This window comes from Ophidiomyces ophidiicola, assembly GCF_022830035.1.
Source record: "Ophidiomyces ophidiicola strain CBS 122913 chromosome Unknown scaffold_62, whole genome shotgun sequence".
NCBI classification, from domain to species: Eukaryota; Fungi; Ascomycota; class Eurotiomycetes; order Onygenales; family Onygenaceae; genus Ophidiomyces; species Ophidiomyces ophidiicola.
The window spans coordinates 15,583-31,713 of record NW_026054702.1 but is presented as its reverse complement, the minus strand read 5'-3'; the positions used below and the strand labels follow the sequence as shown (position 1 = coordinate 31,713).

Sequence of the window (16,131 nt, the reverse complement as noted above, 5' to 3'; positions counted from 1 at the left end):
AGACAAGCTGCTGGGGTCATTTTGAAGAAATCAAACAGAAATGGTTCTATTTCCAAGTCTTACAGAATCATTTCACTTCTGAATTGTTTGGGCAAAGTGATGGAAAGAGTGATAGCCACTAGACTCAGTTTCTGAGCAACTACTACTGATCTCTTGTACTTTGATCAGTCTGGTGGAAAGAAACAGTGTTCTGCAATTGATGCTGCTTTAAGTCTCACTCATGACATTCAACTTGCCAAAGCTAGGAAATTGGTGACTTCAGCTCTTTTCATTAACATTAAAGAAGCATTTGATTTTGTGTCAGTGAATGAATTGATGAAGATTTGTTTGGATTTGAAGTTGCCCAAGAATCTTGCCAGATGGATTGAATCTTTCATGAGAACCAGAAAGATTCAATTGATTTTTGATGAAGAAAAACAGTCAACACCAGTTTCAATTAATATTGGTGTGTTCCAAGACTCATCTCTCTCATCAGTTCTTTTCTCAATTTACACAAGATATCTTTTTGAAAATTTGGAAGAACTGAAAGATGTGAGAATTTCAAGTTACATTGATGACACTGATTTGATTGTTTCTTCTGAATCAGTTGAGAAGAACTGTGAGTTGTTGAATAAAGCAATCAGTGTGATGTATGAAAGACAGACTTCTTATGTTGTTCAATTTGATATGGACAAAACTGAACTGATACACTTCACCAAAGATTATTCTGAATCAGATTCAGTTTCATTGAATGATCTGACTTTCAAACCAAAAGATCTAGTTAGATGATTGGGAATCTGGTTTGACAATCAACTCACTTTCAAAAGGCATGTGAAAATCAAAATTGCATCAGCTGAAAGAGTCTTGAATCAGATAATAAGACTTTCAAACACAGAAAAAGATCTTACTTTTCAAGCAATGAGACAACTGTACATGGCTTGCATCACTTCTGTTGCTGATTTTGAAGTTCCAGTTTGGTGGAATGGTCAAAAGAGTCTACTTCATAAGTTTGAAAGACTTCAGAATTCAGCTTTAAGAAAGATTCTAGAGGCTTTCAGAACTTCTTCAATCTATGCTATGGAAATTGAAGCTGCTATTCCTCCACCCAAAGTGAGATTCAATAAGCTGTGCAGAAACTATGCTTTCAGACTGTTGAAATTGCCAGAAAAACATGCAAATAAAACAAGAGTTTCTTCAAGTTTTCCTCCACATTCAAATGGAATTGAGTTAGATTGGAGAAAGTTTCTGGACTGGAATCAAAATGAACTGTCTCTGGATCATGTTGAACAAACATCTGGAAAAAGAAAGAGAAAAAGAACAAAAAGAATTAAAAAATATCCAAGCCACTTGTTCAAACTTTGTTCTATGATCTCAGATCAGATTTCTTCTCTGAAGATTGAAACAGTAAATCCAGAATGGAATAAATCTTGAAGTTCAAGTTTGAATGAAATCATTGACATTCAAATTGATTCAGTAGAGAAGATACTTGAAAAGAAAAATCATCAACAACTTCTTCTCAATTTGAAAGACTCTTTAATCATGTATTTAGATGGATCACAGTCAGAAAATCTGACTACTGGTGCAGATCTTTATATTTCAGAAATAAATCAAAGATTTTCTTGGAAATTGAGCAAACATATGGAAGTGTTTGATGCTGAACTCTTTGCAATTGAAAAGGCTTTCTTCAATGCTTTGACTCTTTCAAATTCAAGAATCTTTTCAGAACTATGAATGTTTTCTGACAGGCAAGCTGCCATTCAGAGACTCAATGCACAGAATATGAAAGCTGAACTGTTCTACATTGAATCAATTCAAAAAATTGCTAAACAACTTGAGTCTAAAGACATTAAGTGTCATCTTCACTGGGTTTCAGCTCACATGGGCATCTTTGGCAATGAAGAAGCTGATATTGCTGCAAAGAAAGCAACTGAATTGAGACAAGATTGTGCTGAAAAGTATGTTTCTTTTGCTTACATCAAGAGACAAATTAAAGAAATGGCAATGCTTGAATGGCTGGAACACATTTTTGAAAATGAAAGTGATGTAAATCACTACTCTCAATTCAATTCAAAATCAAAGTGGAAAGCTTGTTCACTTCTATTTCCCAAACAGATTTGGTCAACAATTATTCAATTGAAATTGGGTCATGGTTACTTTGGTTCTTACTTAATAAGACTATCAAATCATGATAGAGAAATCTGCAGACACTGTGACTGCAAAGAAACACCAAAACATTTGCTCATGGATTGTTTAAGTCTAAAGAATGACAGACAACAGTGTTTAAAAGAATTTAAAATTCCACAACTGTCACTTGAGTTTCTATTTAACACTGAATTGGGTTTGAAATGGATGGAAAAGTTTCTTAAACAAACTGAAATAGTCACCAGAAGATGGCTTCTGAATGAAACAGACTGAGTATCTTTAAAGATCTCACTTACAATCTCATTATTTATTTTCAAATTTTTGTGGAGGAAAGACATAAATCACTGCCCTGACACTCTTGTATGTTTTTCATTTGTTAATTTGTCTATGATCATGTCTCTGATCATTGTTTTTGTAACTTAGTTAAATTCTGCAAGACAGCTTGCAGGTAGTCTTCATAGTCTCAGACTGCACAAGACTATAATGAATAATAATAATAATAATAATAACTGCACAATAATATTGTGGATTAATGATTCACAACACACAAAAGTAAAATCTCTGTCACATCACTTAGCATTAACAAGAGTGCTAAAGCAGCATGAACAGATCAATTCAGTACTCACACAATGTGAAAAATAATGAGTGACAAGACAGTGTGATAAAAGAAGCAACAAGACATAATGATAGTGATGATGTGATGATGCTTAAGTGAAGAAAAAAGAAGAAAAAGCTTGTGCACTGATGTTATTGATATTCACTAAGCATTAGTGCCATGCTAACATTGATGACTATGCAATCATCAATCACACTAACATCTGTGCTAATGCTAAAGATGTGGCATCACTAATTATCTGATTGACACTGATGCAACAAAATGCTGATTTCAACTTGGCACTGACACAATAAAACATCAACACTGCACTTCAACACTGCAACATTGTGAGTCTCATTTGCATCAACATCCAACACTAGTGCAATTTATTAAATGCATGCTCTAATATTTCAGAATTAGAACACTGACAGCACAACTAGATGTTTAATTAAATCACTTTGCTATCTTTTAAGATCTTGAGAACAATGCCTACTAGAAAGAGAGACAATTGTCATGCCCACTGTAGACTAGATCTGCTCTAAGAGCTAGCATCTTATTAGTTAGTGTAGCTCTAATCTCACTAGTACTTAAAGCCATACTGATCTTCTTCCACAGAAGGTCAGCAATGAGTTCTTCTCTTACTGCACATATAGCAATACTACTTGAATACTATAAGTGCAACTTGATTATCTTTCTTACACTGTAAGCTTGATACATTGTTCTTTAGCATCTATCTCATAGACTGTCACTCTACAATGTGCAAATTTTTCTATTTTGTCATATTTTGGTGTAAAAATACACTTTCAAAATAAAGTTTGAAAAAAAATTCAAGTTGTTTTAGAAATAGAGAAATCTAGAGATGGAACATAACATAGAAAGTTTAAAACTGAGAAGAGAATGAGACTTTTATTCATATTTTGAGATGGAATTGAAACTAATTTTCAAATTTTAAAAAGAAATTGAGATCAACTCAATTGAGATTGACATTCAGTCTTGTTTCTTTGAAATCTTAAAAAGATCTCAACAGTCAGTCTAATCTAGAGTTTTTAGATATGTTGTCTGTGAGCAAGTCAATGTGCAGTAGAAGCTCATACAACAAAAACTTAGTTAGTAGAATGTACTTACTAATAACTATATAAATATATATAAATATATAAGTATATAGTTATATATAAGGTTTTGGTGGATGAGTAGGATGAGAACAGTGATAATGAAGTTCAGAAAACAATAGTATAGAAGAAGTAGTAAATGAATATTCAAAGAAGTTCTTGAATTGTTCTGTTAATTACATTTTGCAGTGGGGATTTTGGTCTTATTTATAGACTGTGAGTTTAGAGTTTGAGTTATGTAAGTTATGGCATATTTGTCTTCATTTATAAGTGTTACATCATGTGTGATGTAATGTATGATGCAGTATGATGCAGTATATTGTGCAATACTTGCAATAGTTTTGTAAAAAGTAGTTATACTTTTTAGAAAACTGAATTATTATATGAGGCATTTTATAAATTCTGGTTTCAGTGGCTGATACTTTCTATAAACCAGAAAATCTATGATGCAGATTTATGAAAAGTTGATATAACTGAGTATAAAACTTATTAAAGCTGAATATAATGTGCAATAGTTTATTAATTTTGAAAATAAACTATGCAACATTGAATTTTATGATGTTATTGATGATGTCACATATGATGACATCTTATATGATATAATATCATATTATGATGTAATTTGCCACTTCAATTTATTATTCTTTCCTTGATTAATAATTTATACAAGCAATACTATAGTGGTAACCTTATTGCTGTAACTCTATTAGAAAATAAAGTTTGGAATAAACTTTTATAGAATAAGATTTGAACTAATTCAAAAGAATTATAGATCAAATTTTATATTTAATCAAGATTTATGTATATGACTCTGTAAATGTTATAGATGTTATAAATGTTATACACATGTTATATAAGACAATATATAGTATATAAATTTGATTATATTTGAGAATGTGATATTCCCACATTGTCACTGATCTTTATAAAAAAGTGTCTGTGACAGATTTTGTGTGTTCAGCTATATTAGTGAAATTATGTGATCAGTTACAGAGTTTATAAATCTTAAATGACATGAAGCATGATTATTTAAGCATTAAGAAGATTTTATAAATCTTTTTTAAATGATGAAATGAATGTAAGATGACTGCAGCACAGAGTCTTACAGATTTCTCTCTCTTCATAAATCTTGATTCTCAAGATGTAAATGTGATCAAAATTACAATCAGAATAACAGCTTCACTGTAATTGTAACAACTTCTTACAAATCTCTTCTTAATGTGATGAATGTAAGATGATCACAGCATGAAGTCTTCATTTAATCTCAGTTTCTAAATGTAAATGTGACAGTAAGATTATAATCGGAGTGATAGCTTCTCTGTGATTGTAATGTAGTTGCTGTAGTAACTGTTATTTTTTATAATTTATCTAGTGATATTTAGCAATCTCTTAAATATAAATATTTCTTTCTTCATCTTCTTTCTCTCTCTCTTTCTTTTTTCTTTCAACAACATTCTTCTTTTTTTTAATAAAAGTTTCAGATAAGCATTTCTTTCTTAATGATTATAAATCTTGAGAGACTTTGTAAACAGCTTTTCTCAATACTAATAATTCATACAGAGAAATAATTTTGCTGTGCTCTCAGAATCTTCTGTTCTTTAAAGATGTTGAAATGTGAGCAACAATGACTCAGTAAGTTTAGAAATAAAATCTCAATTAATCATTATTCAAAACTTTTTTCAGAAGCAATGAAAGAGATGTTTTCAGAATCTTCTGCTTCATTCAAGTCAGAATTTTCAATCACTGTCATTTCTTCAGAAAATGAAAGTGAAGAGACATCATTGTCATTAGTCTCTGTTTATCAGTCAAACACTTATATCTCTAAGAACTTTGAAATCTCTTTTCAGACATCATGACTCAGTTAGTCTGATTCTGATTATGATGAAGTAAGTGATGTTTTTTAATATTCTTCTTCTTTTAGTGCTTTGTAATTAGACTGACTGTTGAGATCTCTTTGAGATTTCAAAGAAACAAAACTGAATGTTGATCTCAATTAAGTTGATCCCAATCACTTCTCAAAATTTAGAAATTAGTTTCAATTTCATCTCAAAATATGAATAAAAGTCTCATTTTCTTTTCAGTTTCAAATGTTATGTTTTAAGTCTCATTTCTAGATTTCTCTATCTCTAAAACAACTTGAATTTTTTTCAAACTTTATTTTGAAAGTGTATTTTTACACCAAAATATGACAAAATAGAAAAATTGGCACATTAAGTCAAAATGCATATATACATTTGTATGTAAATCACTACTCTCAATTCAATTCAAAACCAAAGTGGAAAGCTTGTCCACTTTCATTTCCCAAACAGATTTGGTCAACAATTATTCAGTTGAAATTGGGTCATGGTTACTTTGGTTCTTACTTAATAAGACTACCAAATCATGATAGGGAAATCTGCAGACACTGTGGCTGCAAAGAAACATCAAAACATTTGCTCATGGATTGTTTAAGTCTGAAAGATGACAGACAACAGTGTTTGAAAGAGTTTAAAATTCCACAACTGTCACTTAAGTTTCTATTTAACACTGAATTGGGTTTGAAATGGATGGGAAAGTTTCTCAAACAAACTGAAATAGTCATCAGAAGATGGCTTCTGAATGAAACAGACTGAGTATCTTTAAAGATCTCACTTACAATCTCATTATTTGTTTTTAAATTTCTGTGGAGAAAAGACATAAATCACTGCCCTGACACTCTTGTATGTTTTTCATTTGTTAATTTGTCTATGATCATGTCTCTGATCATTGTTTTTGTAACTTAGTTGAATTCTGCAAGACAGCTTGCAGGTAGTCTTCATAGTCTCAGACTGCACAAGACTATAATGAATAATAATAATAATAATAATAATAATATACATTTGTATATGATTTTGGTACTAAAAATAATATTAAATAAGATTTTATTTTAGATTTAGAGAAATTGAAAATCTCTATCTCTAATTAAATAATCTCAATCTCTTTAAATTAAGTCCCATTCTCATCTCAGTACTTGAAACTTAAGTTTTGGTTCCATTTCAGTTTGAATTATTAAGTCTCAGTCCCATCTCAATTTCTCATTAGTGCATTAGAGATGAGATCTCAGTTGGGAAATTTCTGTTTCTGTGGTCAGTTTACACAAGCTTCTTCATCTTTGATCAATAGAATCTGTGTGCTAGCAGTTCATAAGTTCTTTCACTCACAAAGTGACTCATCAGAGATAAATCATGATGTTTTTTAATCAGTTCAATTTACAGAACTTCACTTGTGAGTATGTATAGATGCTTTCTCATAAAGAAACAGCTCTTCTTCTCTGTTTAGTTTGTGAATTTAATTGAGTCTAACTCAAGACTCTTTCTAATCTCTATTGTGTGATTGTCACCAGCAAGCATCTCAGGTAACATTGTCATACTGTGAGAATTTGGGATTGTGAATAATGTGACAATGATTCATCAGTCTTTGTAAGTGAGATAAGATTGAGTGGGAAGTGATTATGAATAGTTTTAAGTATGAGAGAGAGAAAGATAATCTGTATTGCTACAACAGTATTTAGAGTCTCTAGATATATTGCTACTGATTTTTGTAAAAAAGCATTTATGACAGATTTTGTGTGTTTAACTATACTAGTAAAATTATGTAGTCAGTCATAAAGTTTACAAATTTCAAATGACATGAATCATGATCATTTAAACATTAAGAAGATTTTATGAACTTTTTTTAAATAGTAAAATGAATGTACAATGATCACAGTATTAAGTTCTACAATTTAACTTTCAGTTTTGTTGTTGTTGTTATTGTTCTAATTCATTATTTTTCATAGACTTTTATAAAGTTGTAGACTATGAAGAGCCACTCTCTCTAATTTAACTTAATTATAGCATGTGTTATTTTTGATATTTGAACTCTCATCACTTCATTTCATTTAAGTCTTAAACTGTAGCATGTTCAGAAAAAATCAAGATCTCTAATTTAACTTTTCATCAAATTCTTCTCTTAGATCATACTCTCTAGGGAAATTCACACAAAATCTAGAGTGTAGCTGATATATCTAAACATAACAAGAATCAATAGAAATTTAGAACAAGATGTATAAGATCACACTAAGACTGATAAGCTCAGTCTATTAACTTAATTTGATATATGCTTATGTAACTTTCATACCATCATCTACTCTAAACTTTTCTAGTTTCCAGCCGTCAATAATTTTATCTTCTAGAAAAAATCATCTCCACTCAAAGAAGAGACTTTTCTGTTGGTAAAATACAATTTAAAGATAGCAGAATTTAAATCCATGATCTTCTTTTCCAGATGATTGTTTCACAAAAATAACAAATCAATAATCATGTCAGAAGAATTTCTGCAGACATTTATCAACTACATCATATATTTTCTCTGACTTTCAGTTTTGTTTCATTGAAATTTCAAAGAAATTTCAACAGTTAGTCTAGACTTAATTTTTTCTTTTTTTAATTTAAATGTAATATACTATTTAGACTGATCATTGAAATTTCTTTGAGATCTCAATGAAACAAGACTAAAGGTCAAATTTAATTCAGTTGATCTCAATTTCTTCTCAAAATTTGAAAGTTAGTCTCAATTTCAGTTCAAAATATGAATAAAAGTTCCATTCTCTTTTCAGTTTTAAATTTTATATTTTAAGTTCCATCTCTAGATTTCTCTATCTCTAAAACAACTTTAATTTTTTTTCAAACTTTATTTTGAAAGTGTATTTTTATATCAAAATATGACAAAATAGAAAAATTAGCACATCAAGTCAAAATGCATATATACATTTGTATATGAGTTTAATACTAAAAATAGTATAAAATAAGATTTTTTTTTAAGTTCAGAGAAATTGAGAATCTCTATTTTCAATTAAATAATCTCAATTTCTTTAAATTAAGTCTCATTTTCATTTCAGTACTTGAAACTCAAGTTTCAGTTTCATTTCAGTTTGAATCATTAAGTTTCAGTCCCATTCCAATTTCTATTAGTGCATTAGAGATGGAATTTCAGTTGAGGAATCTCTGTCTCTGTGTTCAGTCTATTACTAATAATATATAAATTTAAGTTGTCAGAATTTTTACTCTTACTGCAAATAAACAGATTTTTAGCAAAATTCTCAACTTATTAAAAATTTAAAACTAACTGATTAAGTTATTAACTATTCATTTATTATTACTAGTTTTGTTGAATTTTTAACATCTAATCAGACCACTGTTGAAGAAAATAATTATATCAACAGATAGTTTTGATTGTGTAGATGTAATAAATGTTATTCTCATGCTGTCTGTCTTCTCAGACAATAAAGTAAAAGCTTTCTAATGCTCAGACACACTAAGTTTAATATCTAACTAAATAAAACACTATTTATTAGTGATTAAATATAAAATTATCTGAAAACTGAACTAGAGAAAGATAATATGCAATCATCTTATTAAATAATTCTAAACAGAAGAATGAGATATTAAAGACAAATAATTAATCTAAAATATAATAAAAATAATCATAAAAATATTTCAGTAATTTGATGTAAGCTACATGAAGAGTAAATAATTAAAAATATTCCTAAAGCAGACTGTCATAGAGATTTAAAATTTCATTAAGTTCAACATCTGATAATCTGACCAGAGAATTCTAACACAATGTGAAAAATCAGCTCAGATCTTTCATAGAATGTGGTAGAAATTACGCATAAAAATCCAGCCTCAAAACTTATAATTACACTACACTACATTGGGCCTAGTCAATTTCTGACTCATCTGAAGTATTGCGGCAAAAATTCTTTACCCCGTACAGAGTACTCCGTACTTCGCAAAATACAACGACGAAGCCTCCCATTTCCCTCGGACTTACTCTATTCATGAATAAGTACCTGGAACACTATTTTCTCTCTTCTTACTAAGTATCACTTTTTCCGGACTCTAGGATTTTGATTTGCGTCGATGTCGAAGCTTCAACCTCCCCCGCTTGCAGCTATCCCTCCACTCAATATACGTGAACATATTTCCCGTAAAGAATGGGTGGTGTATTTGAATTCATGGATTTCGTCCATTGAGTTTCGGCTAAGCCTCTCAGATGCACAATTCGAGATGATTGCTTCTAGAGACTCTCAAGCTAAATCGTTTTTATCTTCATATTTCAATTATTCCACCACTAGTTCTGGCCCGGGTGTAAACACGTTGCGCCGCTTATGTTTCCTTTTAGGACGGCGTCTACTACTATCCGGTTGTCATACACCGGAGCTTTTCCTTGACTGGCGCTTCCTCGGCGGGTTTTGCACCGCCTTCAATTCTTGCGCTGCTCTCCCAGGGCTTCTCGGGGATGTCTGGCAACGAACTTCCAAAGAACTGACGTCCAAAATTGAAAGCGGGAAGCTAGACATTATACAATTTCTTTCCCTGGAAAAGGGCGAGGTTGATGCTAGTGTTCTTGTTGACATGCGGCACTTAACGATCCTCGCGCTCTTTGTTCCAGATGTCGGATATTTGCTTATGATAGGATCTGATTATATTGATGCAATGGTTGAGACATACCAATGTAAGAAGAATGAACTATTGCAGAATGCTATAGTGGCCAATATGTACGTGGCATTGTCCTCGCTGATAGCCCTAGAATCTCCCGCCATATCCTTATTTTTGGATCAGCTTTTCAACCTGATGTCCAATCCCGACATTATTACAAATGTGTCGGAGGGTCTACCGACACTTCTTTCAGATCTTCTTTGCAATACCGCCCTGCTGAAGCGAACGGATACCTTTTTTGCGGAACGATACTCGAAACGTGCCACAGATTTACTATCCTCCTTAATATCATACCAAAGGAGGTGTTGCAACATATATACCGCTCCCCGACCCTCTCGCAATAGGGACAAAGTGAAGAAGCGTGAAACCGAAACCAATGAGACCCACGAATTCCATATCAACAAAATACCTTTTGTAACACGGGTTCTCGACCTGTTTCCAGAACTTGAACCCGCATTCGTCTCCGCAGTGCTTGATTACTACTCCGGTGATACTGAAGTTGTTATTTTGCATCTTGTAGAAGATTCTTTGCCCTCCCATCTCAAGACCAATCTCTTGAATCAGACTCACTATTCCCATGACCCACCAAACATCAAGCCACAACTCAGTCCTCCTTCGTTTACTCGAAAAAATATATTTGATTATGACGAACTTGACCGATTAGATATATGCACCGACAAATTATTACACCTCGGCCGAGCAAAGGTTAATTTAAACGCGGACAGTATGCCAGCAGATAGGTCTGGCCTTTTAGCCAACAGAACCGCCATTATGTCTGCGCTTGCAGTGTTCGACTTCGATGAAGATGAACGCGATGATACTTATGACATTGCAGATGTTGGTGGGACTATCGATGCGCAGATCAGTTTCGATCCCGAGACCCCTCGGTCTTTAAATAGTGGGATAAATGAAGAGAAAGAGTGCTTTCTTTTCAAGGTCTATAAATCCGACCCGAGTCTATTCAACCGTGATGCTACAACACGTCGGTCACCACAACGGTCCTCTCTTCGAAAGGATACGAGTTTAACCGACGAAATTATCGAGGCTTGGGGAACGATGTTATCTAGAGATCCCAGGCGCAAAGCCAGGATTGAACGTGATTACGCGCTTTCCATGGGAGTGTTCGAATCCAATCAACATGATTTAAATCAACAAGGCGACGATGAAAAGGTGCTTCGTGATAGTAATGGAGCAAAACGCGCCGTTCATGGAAATTGGCGGAATCGTAACTTTGGACGCCAGGAGGATAGCGCTTCTAGCTCTCATAGTTTGAGACACTCTGTGATGGCAAAAGATTCTAAGAAAAGAACATATGCAAATTATAGCAGGCGGATCCAACGGGGAAAAAGGATAACTGGTGAATAGTATTTCTGAAATATTTCTTTAATCTGTTATATTTTAGATGCTTTTAAAACAATTCCTTTGTCAATTCTTGTATCACATTTACTTGGTACCTCTTAATAACACAAACAATTTCCCCAAGATTAAATATACCTCTTTCCCCAACTTACCTTGTTGGAGAAAAGGGGCAAAAGACATCATCAACAAGTCAGGAATGATGTGGTAAAAAAAAGTTTTGTTGTATCACATTCTTTTGACACTCGGCCAACATTCGAGCTTGGTTGGCGACATCACCCAAATGCCCTATCACTTCCTTATTCCCATCAAAAAAGGTGAATATCGCATACGGAATCGCCACCTCTTTACAGAATTCCTTCACCAATTGTTGTGTTCGACGCAGATTGTGGCGCGGAATACGGGGGTACAGGTGATGAATTGCTTGAAACTGAAGGCCACCATGAAAAAAATCCAACCAAGGGGGGCAGTCGACATCCATGGTAGTTCGAAGCATTTTTTGCGCAAAAGATTCGTTGACGCCCAAGTCGGCGGTGGACATTGCGAAGTGGGAAAGTGTGATTTGGACATGGAGGGGTGCCGTAACCATGTGGCTCACCATAACAAAAAGACAACGATTACGCCAATCTGGAATGCCCAGAAACACCACCCCATATCCGAACCAGACCCAGAAAAAGATTTGGCCGACAATTTCAAACCAGCGATGCCACCAGGCTGGCCCTTTTCTAGGGGCACCCCCAAAGAATAAATATTCCCAACTAAGACGATAAAGATTAAACCGCCCGAAGAGTAGAACGGGATAGTATAGGTAGTTCTGGTAGCGTGTAAGATATCGAGCAGCGCCATCATACTTCATGATACGATCATAATATGTGCTTCGAAGGCTACTAAAAAAACGGTGGGAGACAGCGAAAAACGGCAGGTGTTCAATATCGGGATCATGTTCGGGTGAATTCGTGACAATATGGTGCACGTTATGGCTTCGTTTCCACCATCCAAGACTTAAGCCGCCAATAAAATCCGCAACAATTATTCCAATAACGGTGTCCGTATGAAAATGATGGGTAATACCCATGTGGCCAGCATCATGAGCAGTAAATACGAGTTGATGCCACATACATCCGAGAAAGAAACCAGACGCGCCGTACCAACCATAGCGAAGGAGGAAAAGAAAAAGCCCAAATAAGATGGAGTAGCGGGATAGTTCCACTAGGTACGCAAGGTAATTGCAGTCGTATAATCCTTCGGCTTGGATGCGCCTATTTAATTCGCGATATTTCTTAGCAATGTAGGTTTGGTGTTCTGGATCGAGGGGAGGGTATTTCGCAACATCGAAAGCTATCTCTGCCCGGGTTTGCGCATCAAGAATGAGCGGCTTTGAGTCTTTGTACTCTGGCTGAGGGGGAGTGAAGGTGGCGGAAGAAAGTGAAGTTGTACTGGATGGCCGTTTTCTCAATGATTTATCACTGTCAATTGCTTCAAATAGTGGAGAAGGGGGGTACGAGCTATCTTGTGCGGACGATTGGGAATCCGCAACCTCATTGGGAGCTAAATGTTCTGATTTGGAGCAACGGAATACTCCTCCTTGGATTGGTGGTAGGAAATTGAGCCACTGCCCTTCAATTCGACCAATCTGGAACAATTTCATTCGTTCACGCGCTTCGTGAGAATGCAGTCTAGTCTCAGTTGTTAGGAATAATTTTTCTAGAGGATGCTTTGAGCAGTCTTACGCGTTAATTTCATCTGTGGCGTCTCTTCCGATCATATGCTTGATAGCCTTTTCACCGCCAGGATGAAACTGCAGCCAGGCATCGACTTTCAAAACCCTGCCATCGAATATGACAATATGCTTCCCACTGGCAATGAGGCTTTCTATATCCTGGCGCGAGAGGAGAGTAATGTTCCGTGTCGGAGGTAAATTTAGTGCCTGAGAACCGACGGCCTCTCCCCTCCTAGCCTGCGCATTTGTCATCGAATTCTCCGCGAATATACTTAATTAAGTAGAAGGAGGTACTTGGCACAATCGGGGCTGAAAGTCGATTGAATGTTGACTTGTCAGGAATCGGAGCGACACGTGTGCTTAATTATCCACGGTTTTTTTTTGTGGTGTTCACAGTGCTCTGTGTAACTAGTTAGTTAATGGAGGTTTGGATTAGGTACGAAGTACGGAGTACTCCGTACGGAGTAACTATTTACTTAAATAACTTACGACTACGGATCCACATTGCCGCGATATCAGGAGACCTTGGCCCTGGGTGGTCGTCCTCAAGGATGATGAAGAACTTACGGAGGTCGCCGCCAAAAGTTTTGATTCCCACAAAATGTCTAATTCATTATTTTTCGTATCTGGCTTAGTTACAGCATGTATTATTCTTGATATCTGGCATCCACCACTCCGTTCTGTTTTCAGTCTTAAACTGTTAGTTAGCATGTTCGGGGGGGGGGGGGGTTAAGATCTCTGCTTAAGCTTTTGACCAAATTCTTCTATTAACCGCTATCAGGCGTACAAAGAGAACGTGGAAATCATGTGATTGGAGATCTGTAATGTTCAAGTTTGATCAAATTCTAATAAATTCAAAGTCATTATTTATCTACAATCAAGTTCTAGAACAAAATAGTACTATAGTAGTAAGATCTATATAAAACCACCTTGCCTTTAATAGTCAAACATAATGCAAAATTTTCATTTTTGAATATATCTGATAGCAGTAAATTTCAGATTGTTTAATTTTGTAGATTCTTGAGAAAATTGAATAATAAGTTAGACAACTTATTTCATGTTTGATATTGTAACTAGGCTGACCACAGAAACAGAGATTTGCCAAGTGGGATCCCATTTCTAATGCACTAATGGGATATTGAGATGGAAATGAGACTTAATTTAAAGAGATTGAAATTATCTAATTAGAAGTACAAATCCTCAATTTCCCTAAACTTAAAATAAAACCTTATTTTATACTATTTTTAGTATTAAAATCATATATAAATGTATATATGCATTTTGACTTAATGTGCCAATTTTTCTATTTTGTCATATTTTGGTGTAAAAATACACTGTCAAAAAAAAGTTTGAAAAAAAAATAAAGTTGTTTTAGAGATAGAAAAATTCAGAAATGAAACTTAAAATATAAAATTTAAAACTGAGAAGAGAATGGAACTTATATTCAGATTTTAAGCTGAGATTGAGACTAACTTTTGAATTTTGAGAAGAGATTAGAATCAACTCAATTGAAATTGATGTTCAGTTTTGTCTCATTAAAATCTCAAAGAAATTCTGATCATGAGCCTAAGTTTTGATCTTATTTATAGACTGTGAGTTTAGAGTTGAAGTTATGTAAGTTATGACATATTTGTCTTGATTTATAACTGTTACATCATGTGTGATGTAATGTATGATGCAGTATGATGCAGTATGATGCAGTATACTATGCAATAGTTGCAATAGTTTTGTAAAAAGTAGTTATACTTTTTAGAAAACTGAATTATTATATGAGACATTTTATAAATTCTGGTTTCAGTGGCTGATACTTTCTATAAACCAGAATATCTATAATGCAGATTTATAGAAAGTTGATATAACTGAGTATAAAACTTATTAAAGCTGAATATAATGTGCAATAGTTTATTAATTTTGAAAATAAATTATGCAATATTGAATTTTATAATGTTATTGATAATGTCACATATGATGACATTTTATATGATATGATATATATTATGATGTAATTTATCATCTCAATTTATTATTCTTTTCTTGATTAATAATTTATACATTCAATACTATGGTGATAATCTTATTGCTGTATCTCTATTAGAAAATAAAGTTTGAAATAAACTTTTATAGAATAAGATTTGAACTAATTCCAAAAGAATTATAGATTAAACTTTACATTTAACTATGATTTATGTATATGACTTTGTAAATGTTATAGAAGTTATACATATTATACACATGTTATATAAGACAATATATAGACTATAGTATATAACTTTGATTATATTTGAAAATGTTATATTCTCACATATTTTGATGTAAAAATACACTTTCAAAATAAAGTTTAAAAAAAATTAAAGTTGTTTTAGAAATAGAGAAATCTAAAGATGGAACTTAAAATATAAAATTTGAAACTAAGAAGAAAATTGAATTTTTATTCATAATTTGAACTGAAATTGAGACTAACTTTCAAATTTTGGAAATAGATTGAGATCAACTGAATTGAGTTTGACTTTCAGTCTTGTTCCATTGAAATCTCAAAGAAATTTCAACAGTCAGTCTAAAGATAACTGTTAAGTGATTTTAAGTCTATTAATCTTTATGTGTGAGAATATAACATTTCCAAATATAATTAAATTTATATACTATATATTGTCTTAAATAATATATGTATAACATGTATAACTTCTTTAACATTTACAGAGTCATATACATAAATCTTGATTAAATATAAAG

General features: G+C 33.1%; 2 protein-coding genes across 2 annotated transcripts; one reads left to right on the top strand and one right to left on the bottom strand.

Moving 5' to 3' along the window:
- Positions 1-9,746: 9,746 nt before the first annotated feature.
- On the top strand, positions 9,747-11,690 carry LOZ57_006859 (uncharacterized protein; the record flags this gene model as incomplete). Its single annotated transcript, XM_049255874.1, has 1 exon — positions 9,747-11,690. One exon carries the CDS (start codon positions 9,747-9,749, stop codon positions 11,688-11,690), a length of 1,944 nt encoding a protein of 647 aa, XP_049105154.1.
- A 184-nt stretch (positions 11,691-11,874) lies between these two features.
- LOZ57_006858 (uncharacterized protein) lies at positions 11,875-13,653 on the bottom strand (the record flags this gene model as incomplete). The annotated part of the gene is made up of 2 exons (XM_049255873.1): positions 11,875-13,357; positions 13,412-13,653. The coding sequence occupies 2 exons, from the start codon at positions 13,651-13,653 to the stop codon at positions 11,875-11,877; spliced, it is 1,725 nt and encodes a 574-aa protein (XP_049105153.1).
- Positions 13,654-16,131: the final 2,478 nt, after the last annotated feature.